We start from the raw sequence: 17325 nt of genomic DNA on the forward strand, positions 1-17325 counted from the left end.
AGCAGGTTTGAAAGACAGGTCGAGAGCCAAGAAGCCATTCTTCTGTCACCCAGGACTGATATGCTTCAATTCTAGCACCCCCTTCAGGCCTTTCTTCATCAATGTGTCCTCATTACATCGGACAAATGGCTTCTGGAATTGATGCAATACGGCTACGCTATCCCATTTACTTCCCATCCTCCTACCCACCGTCCTACCCTGTCCCTCTTCAGAGACCCATCTCACGAAACCCTTCTCGATCAAGAGGTTTCTCATCTCCTGCAACTGGGTGCCATAGAACCAGTTCCTCCAGCATACCAAGGTCGGGGATTCTACTCAACTTACTTCCTAACCCAGAAGAAGAATGAAGCGTGGCGTCCCATACTGGATTTGAGGCGGCTGAACAAGTACATTGCCTATCGCCGCTTCAGGATGGTGACCTGTGATCATCCCCGCTCTCGACCAAGGAGATTGGCTTTCGGCTATCGACCTTTAGGATGCCTATTTTCATGTCATGATACATCCAGCTCACAGGCGTTTCCTACGTTTCACGGTGGGGACATGGCATTATCAATACCGGGTGCTCCCCTTTGGCTTTTCAACTGTGCCAAGAGTGTTCTCCAAGACCCTGGCAGTCGTAATGGCTGCGCTCCGGTGTCAAGGAGTCATGATATACCCAGACTTGGATGATTGCCTCATAAAGGGCTCTTCCTTCGAAGAAGCCAAGACCATGACCGACACCATGATACACCTTCTCACCAACCTTGGCTTTCATATAAACCACGGAAAATCCTCATACCCCTGCTCAGAGGCTGGAATTTATAGGTGCCTACCTCCACACGGTAGCAGCAAGGGCCACCTTACCCAAGCACTGGTTCGCCACCATTCGCAATCTGATCACGACCGCATGCACAGCTCCTACCATGTCAGTCCGTCTGTGTCTCAAGATTCTAGGCCATATGGCATCCACGACATATGTAGTCAAACTAGCCAGACTTCATATGAGGGGCCTACAGTCCTGGTTGGCAACAGCTTACAAGCCTTCCAGAGATCAACTCTCCAAGGTGGTATCTATCCCACCTCACATCCTCCACTCTCTCTCCATTGGTGGACAGTCCCACGAAACATGTTAGAAGGTGTTCCCTTCCAGAGTCCTACACCTACGCTTACACTGATGACAGATGCTTCCCTCTTGGGTTGGGGAGCCCATTTGGGGGATGTTACAACACAGGGAAAATGGTTGCTCATGGAACAGACTTTCCACATAAACTTCTTTGAGTTGCGAGCAGTCAGATATGAATGCCAGCATTTCACAGAGCTTATAGCACAAAAAAAATCACCATCATGACAGACAATACCAACTGCATGTACTATATCAATCGCCAAGGAGGCGCCCACTCGCCATCCCTGTGCACAGAAGCCATCAGGTTCTGGAATTGGTGCCTAGCTCATCATGTCACCCCGGTGGCCTCCTATCTCCCGGGGGTACTCAACATCACAGCGGACACCCTCAGCCACACATTCCACGATCAACACGAATGGGAGATAGACAGGCAGGTCCTCACCCCAATCTTTCTTCAGTGGGGACAACCGGACATAGATCTCTTTACCACAAAGAACAACAGAAAGTGCCACCTTTATTGTTCCAGAGGGGCCTTGGGGAAACACTCTCTCAGAGATGCATTCTCCATTTCGTGGAGCGCTCACCTTCTTTACGCCTTTCCCCCATTCCATCTATTGCACAGAGTCCTCAACAAGATCAGGGTGGATCAGGCCCGAGTTATACTAGTGGCACCTGCCTGGCCCAGGCAGACGTGGTACCCTTACCTCCACAGGATGACGGCAACGAATCCGTTTCCATTCCCGCTCCATCATGGCCTCCTCTCACAGAACCATGGCACAACCTTCCATCCGGACCTGCGCAAACTTCACCACCATGCCTGGCTCCTCCATGGCTCCAGGATGCCGAGATTACCTGTTCAGACCTGGTAAAAGAGATTCTGATTAATAGTAGAAGATTCTCTACCAGGAAAACTGACTTATACAAGTGGAATAGATTTGTCCACTGGTGTAAAGATTCACACACAACATGTTCAGCTTCTGCTTCTATCCCAATTTTGCTGGATTACCTATTATCCCTCAAGCAATCGGGTCTCACTCTTAGTACAATCCGGGTACATGCGGCAGCCTTAGCAGCTTTTTGCCACACTATCGATGGCGCTTCCTTCCTCGCTAACCCTTTGACTAGACTCTTCCTTAAAGGTTTGCAAAACACCTTCCCACCGGTTCGACCACCAGTTCCCGTCTGCGACCTAAACCATGTTCTTAAGAGCCTGACGAAACCACCATTTGAACCATTAGCCACCTGTGCGTGGTCTCACTTGTCCATGAAAGTGTCCTTTCTGGTTGCTATAACCTCCAGCAGGAGGGTGAGTGAACTTGCGGCCCTGATGGCTGATCCTCCTTACCCTGTATTTATAAAGGACAGAGTAATACTTCGACCCCACCCGAAGTTCCTCCCTAAAGTGCCTTCCCCCTTCCATGTCAATGAACCTATACACTTACCTGCTTTCTTTCCAAAACCACATGCTGTTCGAGTCCACACCACGTGGCACATGCTTGATGTCCACAGGGCATTGGCATTTTACCTGGACCGCACCAAGCCTTTGCGCACCTCACCTCGACTGTTCCTTTCCTACGCTGAGCGATCTAAAGGGCAGGCAGTCTCATCTCAAAGAATTTCGAAATGGATCACTTCCTGTATACGAACTTGTTATGAGTTACACAGTAAACACATACCTGAATCCATAACGGCTCACTCCACAAAAGCAATGTCCTCTACAACTGCCTTCCTTAACAATGTTCCTCTGCAAGACATCTGCAATACCACCACCTGGTCATCTGGCCACATGTTCACGCAACACTACGTGCTTTCTTCTTCAATTGCAACTTCTATAGCGGTTGGACACGCAGTTCTATCTACAGTGACTACCACACGGCTCCAAACCCACCTCCACGAGTTGACAACCGCTCTGTAGTCACCCAGAGTGGAGCATCCACGGGGACCACTTGAGGAAGAAGGAATTACTCACCTTGTGCAGTAACTGTTGTTCTTCGAGATGTGTCCCCGTGGGTGCTCCACTACCCTTCCTTCTTCCCCTGCTTGGAGCCTATTCCTCTAGCGGGTAGAGAAGGAACAGAGGTGGCTGTGCTGCGCACACGCCCAATGGACTCCAATGGCACTAGAGGGTGCCATGGCATGTGCGTGGTGCAGCAGAAACTACTAGAAAAAGTCTCCGGTCGCCGGCGCAAGGACACACCAGCACCCAGAGTGGAGCACCCACGGGGACACATCTCGAAGAACCACCGTTACTGCACAAGATGAGTAACTCTTTCATCTAAAAGGGTATCACAAGGAGGAGGGAGAAAAATTGTTCTCCTTAGCCTCTGAGGATAGGACAAGCAGCAATGGGCTTAAACGGCAGCAAGGGAGGTTTAGGTTGGACGTTAGAAAAAACTTACTAACTGTCAGGGTGGTGAAAAACTGGAATAGGTTGCCTAGAGAGTTTGTCTAATCTCCATCTCTGGAGATATGTAAGAGCAGGTTAGATAGATATCTGTCAGGAATGGTCTAGACAGTACTGGGTCCTGCCATGAGGGCAGGGGACTAGACTCGATGACCTCTCGAGGTCCCTTCCAGTTCTAGTATTCCATGAGTCTATGCTTAATGGTCATCTGCAAAGAAATGTAACAGAAGTTTCATTACCTTAGAAATATGTGCTGAATGGTGTCCCACCCCTCCAAACCAGACTAAGCAGGGCAATGAGCAGCGGTGGCAACCTGTGGCCCATCTGGGTTCTCTGTGTGGCCCGTGAGACATTTTGTTTACCATTGCCCATTCTCAGGGTTGCCAGATGTAGCTAGTTTCCATTCATTAATGTTTCCCCTATTGGTATTTTCAAAGTGACACACACACAGAGCAAGGGCACAGGAAGTGAGGTGCCTGCTCATTGCACTCCACATTAACTGGGAGAGCCATGTGTTCCCTCTGCATCCAACCAAAGTGATACTATAATTCAAATGGGACACCTCACACATTCTAGGTATGCAAGCATAGTTAGCAAAACTCCTCTATCTCAGGAGACAGTCTTGGTTACAACAATCTTGTGGCCCACTGAGGTGAAAGATGGCCACAAATGAGGCTCACTCACTAGCCTACATTGCTTATCACTGATACTGAGTCTATAAAAATGGCCTTGTTTAGATCCAACAATGTGCCAGTCCCACTGCTGATTACTGTCTCTTCTTCCAAATGACGCTTAAGAATAGGCTATGCTGTTGATGTTCCGTCAGTTATGGGATCACCTTGGATAACATTTTGTTAAATTTCTTAGAGGTCACTTTTATATTCTGATGATCTTCATTCATATTTTGGTGTTTGAGATTTAACGGTACCGTATATGTTCAAATAAACAAAAATACACCTATCAGAACAAGACTCCCCACTCCACATGCTTTTCTCTTTCGTGTGAAGATGAGAGAACCAACAGTATATGACGTGTAGTGATTTTGCTTAGTGCATTACTGAAAGGCATTTAGATACATTGATGATGAACATAGTTTAAAAACCCATGTAAAATAGAAATAGGATAGAAAATATGAAATGAAAAATTAATTCAAAAATATAAAAACATTTATTTCCTTAATGGTCAGCTCAATCTAATACTCTTTATTTAAAGAAACCTTTTATTGTTGTCAGTGTAAGTGTTGTCTTACTAAGGAGTGGAACTACAGGCCCAAAGTGTGCTTTAAAGTTTCATTTCAGATGTGATAGCAGAATTCCTAGAATGTATTAGCAAAAAATTACTAAAGATGTACAAACTGGAAACATTGCTAATGCATATACTTTCTAATATTGTAAAGGCTAGCAGACTTACTCAGAGTTGCCCAGGTACTTCAGGGCAGTGCCTTGGGAATGTGGGTGGGTGGGGGGGAGGGGAAGTGATAGTGCAGGAGGAGGTGGGGAGTGTGTGAGAGTGCGGGTTGGGGGGTGAGGAGGGACTTAGAGTGGGGGACCCCTCCATGCCTACCAAGGGCCTGTTCTGACCCCAATCTGGCCCTAGTGCTCACCAGGGGCTTGTTTTTGGGGCTCCTTTGCCCCCATCCAGCCTGCCAGGGGCCTGTTCTCACCCCCACTAGTCTGCTAGGGGTCAGTTCTTGCCCCCTCACCCCGACTCCTCCTTAGCCTGCCAGTGTACTATCCTCACCTGACAACTGCCCCTCACCCAGGTCCTTTTTTCTTCTCCCAGATCCACCTAGCCCTCCATGGGCCTGTTCTCTCCCTAATCCAGTGCTGCAGCCAACAACTGGGGTGGGGGGAGCTACTTAGTGTGCTAGCAGGCAAGATGGCAGAGCCCAAGCCCTTCTGGCCATTCCTTGGTGGTACAGCTACCCACAGTGGACACTCTTCAGGATATCTCTTCTCTGCTGGCTTGCTGGCCCCAGTGGCCACACCCAAATAGCTTCTGTCCAAACAGCAGCTCCTCCCTTCACATGTTATGGAAAACTGTTCTTTTCCTGGGAGTTCCGGTTGTCTTAGCACAACCACACCCTGACTCTGCTTTAAGTTAAGAGAAACAGCTACATGACAAATTTGGTGACCCTAGCTCATATAGTTTATAAGGAGTTCTTGAACAAACCAACTTGCAGACAGACAGACAGATACACTCTAAAATATATATGTAGGTAATTATTTTGTATTTTTGTTGATATATTTGTCTTTCTAAAGAAGCTATAAAATAGGTTTCAAAATCAGTTTAGTTAAATTAATGCACCGGTATAGCGGTTTAGTTTGCATCTGTAAATTTACTGATGTAAGCTAAATGACTTGCTACCTTGATTTAGAGCCCCAAGAGGCACTGGGGAGTAATTACTTTGAATGGCCCTGGGGAGGAGCTATTTCAAAATAGCAACAGTGAAGCGTCTACATTAATGCTATTCTGAAGTAGCTATATAGGCGTTATTCCTCGTGGATTGAAGTTTACAGAAGTTGGAATAAACTATCCATTATTTCAAATTTATTTTGAAATAATAGAATTGCTATGTAGATGCTCACATTGTTATTTTGGAATAACAGCCATTATTCCGAAATAATGCTGCTGTGTAGATGCACCCTCACAATCTTGGGTGAATTCTCTAATTATTGATGTGTATATAAGGACATGGCCACCACCTTCTCCTGTCTGGGTTAGGCACACTCAGAGAATGCCTACTGCATTGAGTCCAACAGCCAAAATGGGAAGGGGAATGCCTAGCTTGTGAACCTGCTTGAGCTTAGATGGGTATTAGATGCTGAGCAGCTTGACAATGTCAGGTGGCTTTGAACATGTCCACTTACAGACATGTTGCGGGTCCCTTACTGGTGGAAACATAGTGACTTTAGGTTAGGTGGCAGCCGAATGGGGGAGGAGGGGTTTGTGAATGCCAGTTATACCTAAATGTTGGACTTAGGTGCCCAAATTGAGTGTTAAGTGCTTAAGCCCCTTTTGTGAATCTAGCCCTTCCTTTTTATTTTAAATGAAAACTTAGATGTGAAAGAATAAGAAGGCTCTATGGAAGAGGTCTAGTACCAGCATATGCTGGCTAAATTTGAACCTGGATGTTATTTTCTTTGTGAAGTAACTCAGTTCAGTTCACATGTAGTGAAAACTACTGTGGAACATTTGCTTTATTGATTTCCATATAGGGAAAAGGCATCTTGAAAAGGAATCCATTTTAGGATGTGTGCTCATATGTTCTTTGAAAATAGATGTATAAGGTACTTATATAAAGTGCCATTCTTTCCAAAGTGTCCCATAGCACTTCACAAGTTATATACACACTGCTGATATGAAATATGGAGGTGCAAATGCATAGGATGTATTAGGTGAACATTACAGCCTTGTAAAATGACCCTTTATAGTCTTGCTGCATGCACATTACGCTGCCTGCAGAGACACAATAGCCTATGTGCTAATTTCTGAAAATAGAGAGGCTGAGCATCGTCTGGAAGATGCTGAGTATTCTCAGTTAAATGGTCAGAGCATGTCTATGCTGCAGAATAGAGACAGGGTTCACATATCCTTGCTGTGTGGTCTCAGAGCCAACATCCAATCTAAGTGGGAATGTTTAAACTCTTATTTTTAACACCAGAGGGTAGCACTTGTGGACCCCGGCTCGGTGCAGCTCTGCCCCTTGGAAAGGCCACCCTGGTGTTTTGAAGAGGCAGTGCCCTGGCACCTCAAAAGGGCAGTGCTTTAGGAGCCAGGGATCAGCTGGAGTGCTTCGCGTTGTGCTGCTCCTTTGATGTTCCAGACAGGCAACGCAGAGCTGGGGATCTGCTTGACACTCCAGCTGACCCCCGACTCCTAATGCGCTGCCTCTTTGAAGCTCCAGACCGGCGCTTCAAAGGGGCAGTGTAACGCGGAGCCGGGGATCAGCTGGAGTGCCCAGCTGATCCCCGGCTCCATGTGCGCTGCCAATGGGCAGCCCTGCATGGAACTCGGGGTCAGCTAGGGACTCCAGCTGATCCCCGGGCTCCTAATGCTTTGAAGCGCCGATTGGGGCAGCACAGCATTAATTCCTGTGATTAACATGTTAAAAAAATTAATGCATTAATCCTTCCTTGTGTTAATCATAGGCATTAACACACATCAATTGACAGCCCTAATTAATATTAATTTGAGCCTAAAGAAGTGAAGTATGGTGTTAGAATTCAGCATTTTGAATACAAAACACAGTGGTTTCTTTGAATAATATTTGCCTAAAATAAATCTATGATGTAAGTTTTCTCCTTTGATTCAATATGTGGCATTAAAACATCTTTCAGTATGCCATCATAAAAGACACTGTGTTCATTCTTTGAACAAGGCCATTTTGGCTTGGCATAATTTTTAATGGATATGAATCATATAATTCTGGAACATCTTTGTCAATAGATTGTTTCATGAAGAGGAAAAAAGGCTGATTGTTACACATCAAAAATATCTCTTGCTCTCTTACATCTGGCTAAAAATGGTGGGAAAATACCAAGGAAGCATTTTCATTTTCTCTTTATGTTGCTAATAGGAACCTGCACCTTTTCCCACTGAAGTCAGTGGAGATTTTGCTGTTGAGTTCAGTGGGAGGAGAGCTGGTGTCTGCTTGGTTTAGTATGTTGTCTTATAATTATGGATATATACAGAGAATAATAACTAGTTGCTTTTGTTTGTCTTCTTATTCACCTTTAAGCATGGAGTTATTGCTACAGAAGAAGAAGAGTATTTCATTGAGCCTTTAAGGAATATTACTGAAAATTCCAATCATTTTAGTTCTGAAAATGGACATCTTCATGTGATTTACAAGAAGTCTTCCATGAATCTACAACATTTCTATGATCATGCTCACTGTGGCATCTCAGGTAAATAAGCATGAACATCAGTTATGTTTTCATTTAAAAAAAAACCCTGTCATTTAAGATTTAAATTTAAAAATACATTGGTTTCATGTACAGTATATAATAGGGTTTTATTACAGTGAGTTTGGCATTAGGAACTCTCCTTTTGAATGACACTGTTCACCCCTTTGAAGAGTAGCTCTGCGTTTGTTTCAGATTCAAGTCAAGAATGCAGTGTCTTTAAAGGCTAAGGCACTGTGAGTAATTCTTGTTCTTCTTTGAGTGATGTCCCTGGAGCTGCGCCACTCTGAACGCTGGTGCATCCTTCCGCCAGCAACCGAAGATTTTTGTAGCAGTGACCTGACGTGCTGCGCATGTGCTGTGGTGCCTCCCCGTGCCATTGGTGTCTGTTAGGCACGTGTGTGGTGTGGCTCCCTCAATTCCTTCTCTACTGTCCTCGGCGGCAGATGGAACTCCATGGACTTGTCCTTTCTTCACTTTAAAAAAAAATATTTTCCTCAGTTTTATCCTTAATTCCAAGTTTCAACTCTTACCCTATCAAAAAAAAAATCTTAAACCCCTCTCCCCCCACAATCCATTCTTCATTGTTTGTCAACTGCTTGTCCCCATACCCAGATCTCCAGGCTTCAAACATTGTGACTCTTGCCAGAAGGCTATGCCAGTCTCAGATGGTCATGCCTCCTACATAAGGTGTCTCGGGGAGGCCCATTTGACTCAAAAATGTGCGCACTGCTCCAGTCTTATGGCCAGAGCTCAACTCAGCCCTGCCAACAAGCTGAAGACATACCTATACCAAAAGTCACTTCAGCTACAGCGTAACAACTTGCCCCCCAGGGTCAAGGAACCAGTCAAACCAAGAGGTATGGACAAGGGTCATCCCTTTACCTCCTCTGACAAATAAAAAACACAAACCCAGGTTTCCCCAGCGAAATTGCTACCTCCAGCACCTAGCTCAGCTAGAGTGAGCGTAGGTGATAAGTCTGGCACCTCTGGCACAGCACCATCTAAACACTCGGAGCTGCAGAAGAGAGCTCATTCGGAGCCCAGACATAAAACGTTGGCATCAATGGCATTGCTCACGCTGGCTGAATCCATGATGCTGGGCCAACACCACAAGTCCGTGCTGAATATGACAAAGGAGACGGAACCACATGTTGTCCCCAAGATAGCCTTGCCACCTATATGCCTGCTCTGAAGGCACCATCTCCTACATCATCAACAGCACCGACCACAGCTCAGTCAGTCTTGGCACCACCGCTTGACCACGCAAAGCACCATACACCAACTATAGCCCATGCTTTGTCAGTACTGCCATCTCCAACATCATTGGTGCGGCCTGCTTATTCACCAAGGTCACAAGTTCCATCTTTTTCACTGAGTGAGGTTGGCAGTGGCCTGCGTAACTGTTTTTTATATCAGCATTTCATCCCTACTCAGTGATGCCGTCCTTGGAATCTCGATCCTCTAGACCATCGCACCCCCCTCACCACCTACCTAGTATGCACACCATTAGCCTTACCCTCTACCTTCTCTACCCATGGGATACCTAGTCTTCTTGCAGAAGCCACCATACTGCTCCTTCAACACCAGCGAAGAGATCACAGCATTCCCCTCAGCCTGCACCCAGGGACATGGTACCGAATTCCCCAGAAAGCTTACAATCAGTGCTGGAGGATTCACTCTCAGAAAAAGAAGACAGACCCCCAATACACAATTCTTCATCATCATGCAATGAAGCCATCATCTCTACCACACCACCACCATCAGATGATGCAAAACAATTCCAAGAGCTTTTTGAGAGGGTGGCTCTAACTCAGGAACACAACCTGCAAGAAGAACAAGTAAAACAGTATAGACTTCTGCGCACCCTACAACCTCCAACATCTTCAAGGATTGCTCTACCAATGGATGAGGCCATCATGGACCCTGCCGCTACCCCAACATCGATTACACCCACAAACAAGAGAGCTGACCGTAAATACTTTATTACACCTAACAGCATGGATTTTCTTTTCTCACACCTACCACCTAACTCCCTCATGGCTGACTCAGCCAGACACAAGGCCTAACAGTCATACCTGAGGTCTGCTCCTCAAGACAAAGAACATAAGAAGCTTGACATCATGGGCAGAAAGGTATACTCCTCAGCAACCCTACTATTAAGTACAGCTAACAATACCGCCATGCTTACTGATTATGATTATATGAATTACTCCAGTCTACAAGAGCTCCCCCAGTTCCTGCTAGAGCACAAAAGATCAACACTTCTGAGTATTATGCAAGAAAGTCACAATATCTCATGCATAATAGTGATAGAAATATAGCCGTGTTAGTCTGGTGCAGCTGAAACAAAAAACAGGACTATGTAGCACTTTAAAGACTAACAAAATGGTTTATTAGGTGATGAGCTTTTGTGGGCCAGACCCACTTCTTCAGATCAAATAGTGGAAGAAAATTGGCACAACCATGCATAGCATTGCAATCCTCTATGGATCTGGCTGACACCACAGCATGCACCACCACAATTGCCATCGTCACATGTAGAGCTTCAAAGCATCGGGTATACCCAGAGAGCTACAGCAAAAGGTTGAATACCTTCCATTTGATAAAGCTACCCTTTTCGCCACAAAAAACGGATGAGATCTTAAATTCTGTGAAGGACTTCCAGACAACATTGAGAATTCTCGGCATGTACACACCACCTAATAAGAGGTTCAGACATAACACCTATCCAAGACCTGGAGAGCAGTACAGATAGCAACCTTGATATGATTTTAGACAAAAACACAGACCTCAGCGATGAAGAACGCAGCACCATCAACAACCTACAACATCCCACCCTTCATCCTCTTAGCAGCAAGTTTGAAGGTTTGGTTGAGAGTCAGAGACATACCCCTGTTGCTATCACATCACCAACTGGAGAACTTCAGCTCAGCCACTGCCTATGGCCCTTTTTACACCAATGAGCACAAATAACATCAGATAGATGGGTACTAGAGCTTATAAAAGCATGCTATTCATCTTTATTCCCCCTACCCATTCCCTCTCCCAGCCTGTCTTCAGGGACCCCTCTAACGACAGCCTCCTTCAACTGGAGGTCCAACACCTTCTGCATATAGAAGTGACAGAGCCAAGGCCAATGGCCTTTCAAGGCAGGGGATTCTATTCAACATACTTCCTAACACCAAAAAAAACTGGTGGGTGGAGACCCATTCTAGATCTAACGAGGCTCAACAAGTACATAAGATACAGAAGGTTCAAGATGGTGACATTAGCAACAATTATTTCAGCCTTGGATCAGGGAGATTGGCTCTCAGCTCTCAACTTTTAGGATGTGTACTTCCACATAATGATAAATCCTGCTCAAAGACCCTTCCTACATTTTACATTAGGAGACCAACACTAACATTTGGTCTTTTGACAGCCCACAGAGTTTTCTCCAAGACTCTGGCTGTTGTTACGTCTCACCTATGCCGGCAGGGAGTTATCATATTCCCATACCTCGACGACTATCTAATAAAGGGCATATTGTTCCAAGAAATGCTGTCTGTGGTCAATACAAACATCAACCTACTCAAACTTGGCTTCCACATAATATACCAGAAATCTATGTTACAACTCACTCACACTCTGGAGTTCATAGGAGCATACGTAGATACCATCTTAGCCAAGGCAACACTGCTCAGGAACAGATTTGAGGCCCTCCAGAACCTCATAACTGTGGCACGCTCAACCCCAACTACAACAGTGCACAAATGCCTCAAAATCTTGAGTAACATGGTGGCAACCACCTACGTGGTGCAACTAGCAAGACTACGCATGAGGTTCCTACAACTTGGCTAGCTACACTGTACATCCCTTTTAGGGACCCCCTCTCCAAAACTGTCACTCTTCCACCATGGGTCCTCAACTTGCTGGACTGGTGGACAGACCCAACTAACATACTATATGGGGTATCTTTCCAACAACCAACTCCCCAGTTACCATCATGACAAATGCATACCTCATGGGATAGGGAGCCCATCTGGGACCTCATACCATACATGGCAAGTAGTCATTCACCCAACAGCATTCCACATCAACCTGCTAGCACTCAAGGCAGTCTGTTATGCATGTCGTCACTTCCTACAGTACATAGCTCACAAAACAATCAATACCATGACAGATAATACCACCTGCATGTATTATATCAACCGCCCGTCAGGTGGGGTCCAATCTACTTCCCTGTGCATAGAAACACTGAGACTATGGAACTGGTGCATTACATACCACATCACCCCCATAGCTACCTACCTCCCGGGGATACTCAGTATCACGGTGGACATCCTCAGCCACATGTTCCCCAAGCACCACGAATGGGAGATAGACTCTTGAGCCCTCAAGGAAGTATTAATCAAATGGAGACAGCCATACATAGACTTATTCACAACCAAAGCCAACCAAAAATGCCACCTATTCTGCTCCAGAGCATCCCTGAGAAAGGGATCTCTAGGAGATGCTTTCTCCCTGAAATGGAATGAAACCCTCTTATATGCATTCCCATCAATCCCCTTAATACACAGAATCATCATGAAAATCAGACAAGAATACACTCGTGTAATCTTGGTTGCACCAGCATGGTCGAGACAAACCTGGTTCCCTTACCTGCACAGATTAGCAATAGTGGAGCCTCACATCTTTCATACACAATGAAATCTTCTCACCCAACATCACAGCAGGGTTTTCCATTCCGATCCGGGCAGACTCCACCTCCAGGCATGGCTCCTTCATGGCTCCAGAATGCTGAAAACACCTGCTCAGAAAGAGTAAAACAAATTCTAATTTATAGTAGAAGAGAATCCATGAGGAAAACCTATCTGTACAAGTGGACGAGGTTCTCTGAGTGGATCAGACAGAACCATCCCATGCCACCCAATATCACACCTATCCCCATTATATTAGACTACCTACTAGAACTAAAAGAAATGGGACTCGCTTTCAGCACTATTAAAGTCCACGCGGCAACAATATCAGCTTTCCATAGAACCAACGATGGCACTTCATTCTTTTCACACTCACTAAATGCTTCCTTATGGGTTTCCAGAATACTTTCCCATCTGTATGGCCTCCAGTCCCTATATGGTACCTGAACCATATCCTTAAAATCCTAACTAAGCCTCCTTTTGAACCTCTAGCAATTTCACCTCTTCATGAAAATAGTTTTTCTGGTAGCCATCACTTCGAGCAGGAGAGTTGGGGAACTAGTGGCACTGATGGCAGATCTGCTGTACACATTATTTACCAAGGACAGGGTAATCCTTTGGTCTCACCCCAAATTCCTTCCAATGGTCCCATCTCCTTTCCACATTAACAAACCCATATACTTACCTAACACCTTTCCTAAATCACACACTGATCCATTTCACGTGGCACTACACACCCTGGACATTCAAAGAGCACTCACTTTCTATCTAGATCGGACAAGAGCATGGAGGAAATCAATCAGACTCTTCCTATCTTTTGCTGAACGATCCAGAGGTCAAGCAGTTTCCTCACAAGGAATATCTAAATGGATCTAATCTTGTATCTACACTTGCTATATCATTCACAACAAACAGCCACCAGACACTATCACTGCTCATTCTTCCAGAGCAGTTTCCTCTACAATGTGCCTTTAGAAGACATTTGCAAGGCATCCACTTGATCATCTGACCACACTTTAGTGAAACACTATGCTCTCACCTCCGCAATTAGCCCCATCCACCTCAGTTGGACAAGCGGTGTTATCCTCAATTCCATTGGCAGGGCTCCAAACCACCTCCATGGAACATAAGAACATAAGAACGGTCATACTGGGTCAGACCAAAGGTCCATCTAGCCCAGTAGTCTGTCTGCCGACACTGGCCACCACCAGGTGCCCCAGAGAGGGTGGACCGAAGACAGTGATCAAGCGATTTGTCTCCTGCCATCCTTCCCCAGCCTCTGACAAACAGAACGACTATTGCTTTGTAGTTACCCAGAGTGGAGCACCCACAGGGACATTACTCGAAGAAGAAAATAGAGTTACTCGTCCTGTGCAGTAATGGGAGTTCTTCAAGATATGTGTCCCCATGAGTGCGCCACAATCCTCCCACTTTCCCTTACTTTGGAGCCTCTTTGGCCCTAGAACTAAGGTAGAGAAGGAACGGAGGGAGCTGCACCACTTGCGCACCTAACGGACACCCATGGCATGAGGAAGCACCATGGTGTATGCGCAGAGTGTAATGTCACTGCCACAAAAATCGCTGGTTGTCAGTATGAGATTGCACCAGCACCCAGCGTAGAGCACCCATGGGCACGCACATCTCGAAGAACTCCTGTTACTGCACAGGGTGAGTAACTCTATTTTTTACTCCTGCATTGAGTACAGTGGCAGTGATGAGTGCAGACTTCCACACAATGTGCTGTAAGTCTACCTTGTCCCTGAATGGAAGGCACAACTTGAGTGACTAAATATTACAGCTCAATGTTTAGTAAGTGTTGTATACCTCATTTGAGAAAACTTGACACATGATAATTATGTGTGTGACAGGGTCAGGCTGGAGGGCTAGTTTAGCAAGAGAAAGGCAGCTCTAAAAGGCAGGAATGGACCTGCCTAATCAGGAGCAGGGGAGACAGGGCTACTGTAAATAAGTGAAGGCTAGTTGATCTCACTTGAGGCTTCCACAGAGCTTTTTAAAAAGAAGCCTTCCTTGCAGGGAGGGAGGAGGAGAATGGGAGAGGAAGTAGAGTGAGAGGAGACCAGAACAGATAGAAAGAAAACCAGAAAAAACTGAGAAAAGTAACGGCAGCATTTCCAGAGACACCAAGAAGGAGTGAGGAGCTTTAATGAGGGGTTTCAGGCTTCCTTTTCCCCACCAGTCTGAGAATTCATCTGATAGCAAGCAGAACCAGTGTTGCAGTACGAAGGCCACCAGATTAAGGACTGAGCAGGGATTCGGGATCCAGGAGTGGGGTTACCCTGCCACATGTGTTAATGTTATGATTAATTTTGAAATGAGCAGGAAGTCACCATTTTTTTCTTTGATATCCTCTCATACTGATTCATATTGATTCATATACTCATATTGATTCATTTTAAGGTTACTCCAAAAATTGTTTAATGGGCGATTTAATTATGTAAGTTGCAGGTGTGACATCATAGTTTTTTGTTGAAAGATGTTTCCTTTCACAGCCCAATTTTCTATTCACTTAAAACTTTCTCAGAACTGTTGTGTTGTCCAGAATTGTCTTTGCTGAGATTGAAGCCAAAAGATAACTTTTAAAGCCAGTTTAGGGAAATGCTAACAAGCTGTTTTAGATTTGTGGTGCTAAATATATTTTTTTACATTTTTGAGAATTGGTCTTACCTCTTACTATTTATGTATAGTTTGTTCTTAAAAGTTCTCTTTAATCTTGGTCATTAATCCTCAGTAAGATCTGGTGCATAGGACAGATTTGGCCAACATTAATTTGAAAAACAAGGTAAGAAATTCATTATTGATCTAATCTCTGTTGTCTGATACTGTTGGAGACTGTACATTGTTGGCACCATCTGACTGAGATTACAACATAAAGGCCCATCCCTGGAGAAGAGCTTTTATGAGTGGTTCAGTTAGTTGTCTTCTTCCCCTGAGTATGCACAACACCTTTCAACTCTTGCTTTTTAATGAAAGGATCATGGAATGTAGGTTACTGCTTCCCCCCCCCCCTCCACCCCCATGATCATAGCCCCAGGGCAGGAAAAACATCTATCAGCTCCTCCACCCGGGCAGAAAGATAAATAAAGACTGTACACAAAAGGACACACATGATAATTGAGGAGAGATGAAAAATGACCAGCCTGTGCATATCACACATACAGTTCATCAAAGGTGTACACTCAGAGCTTGCAGTCCTATAAAGTGTGTCCTTGCATTTTCTTAAAAATGTATGGATATATATTACATCTGATTGCCACTGTAGTTAGAGATTTTAGCTAGCAGGACCCCTACATGGTACATACATTCCTACCTGTTTTGTATTCTGAAGTGAGGGCACAAAAGGGGTGTGGCTACTCCTTGCCTTTCACCTTCTTCTTCTTGCCTATTGCAAGAGTTTGGAGTTCGCCATAACATTAGCTTTGGAAAATGGTCTGTATATAATTAGTATAGTTGAAGTTAGCATTTTGGATAGGAAAGTTAGACTGGGTGTAATTTTAGTAATACCTGGAGGATTTATTAGTACCTGGAGAAAAAAATGGCTAGGTTTTAAACAGTGTGCCTTGAGCAGGGCTGTTATCTCTGTCACACTGTGTCATAGATGGGCACAATAGTTATCTCTTCTTCGAGGATTGTTCCCGTAGGTGCTCCACCTTAGGTGCGCCAGTGATGCTGTGCCCATGGTCGGCAGACTTCTGATAGTAGTTCCCCTCCGGTTGGCTGTGCACGCGGAGCGCTGGTGCGTGATGCTTGGAATGGTATTCTACACGCACAGCCAACTGCCTCCTCAGTTCTTGTCTGACAGCCGCCAACTTCGGTTGCAGCAGAATAGTTGCCCTAGTTTTATCTCAGCCTATAGTTTAGTGTTAGCTGTTAGTATTAAGTTTCTTAGCTTAACTTAGCTTAGTTGCATTTTTTTAAAAAAATACTAAAAATAAAGAAGATGAGACAGGACAGTTTACAGGCCACATATACACCATATAAACAGACACCTCACCATACCAAACAAAATAAAGTCCATGCTCACGTGGTAGACGCTACATCACAATGTGTGCAGTGGGATACCCTTCCATCGGCCACCTGCAACTCTAACAGTCACTACAGATGCCTCATCAATAGTCTGGGGAACTCATCTGGGCAAACATGTACAAGCCCAATGGCACAGAAACGAAGCTGACAAATACATAAATCTGCTCGAACTCAGAGCAATCTGCA

At 45.1% G+C, this 17325-nt stretch overlaps 1 protein-coding gene across 5 annotated transcripts in view; it reads left to right on the top strand.

Moving 5' to 3' along the window:
• The window catches only part of ADAMTS6 (ADAM metallopeptidase with thrombospondin type 1 motif 6), a 380566-nt gene that overhangs the window by 31149 nt on the left and 332092 nt on the right, over positions 1-17325 (top strand). For all 5 annotated transcript variants that reach the window (XM_075932396.1, XM_006117000.4, XM_075932394.1 and 2 more), the window contains exon 4: positions 8248-8416. In XM_075932396.1, coding sequence (XP_075788511.1) covers positions 8248-8416 — 169 coding nt within the window. The remainder of the gene's footprint in view (positions 1-8247; positions 8417-17325) is intronic.

Source organism: Pelodiscus sinensis, chromosome 6, assembly GCF_049634645.1.
Source record: "Pelodiscus sinensis isolate JC-2024 chromosome 6, ASM4963464v1, whole genome shotgun sequence".
Lineage (NCBI taxonomy): Eukaryota > Metazoa > Chordata > Testudines > Trionychidae > Pelodiscus > Pelodiscus sinensis.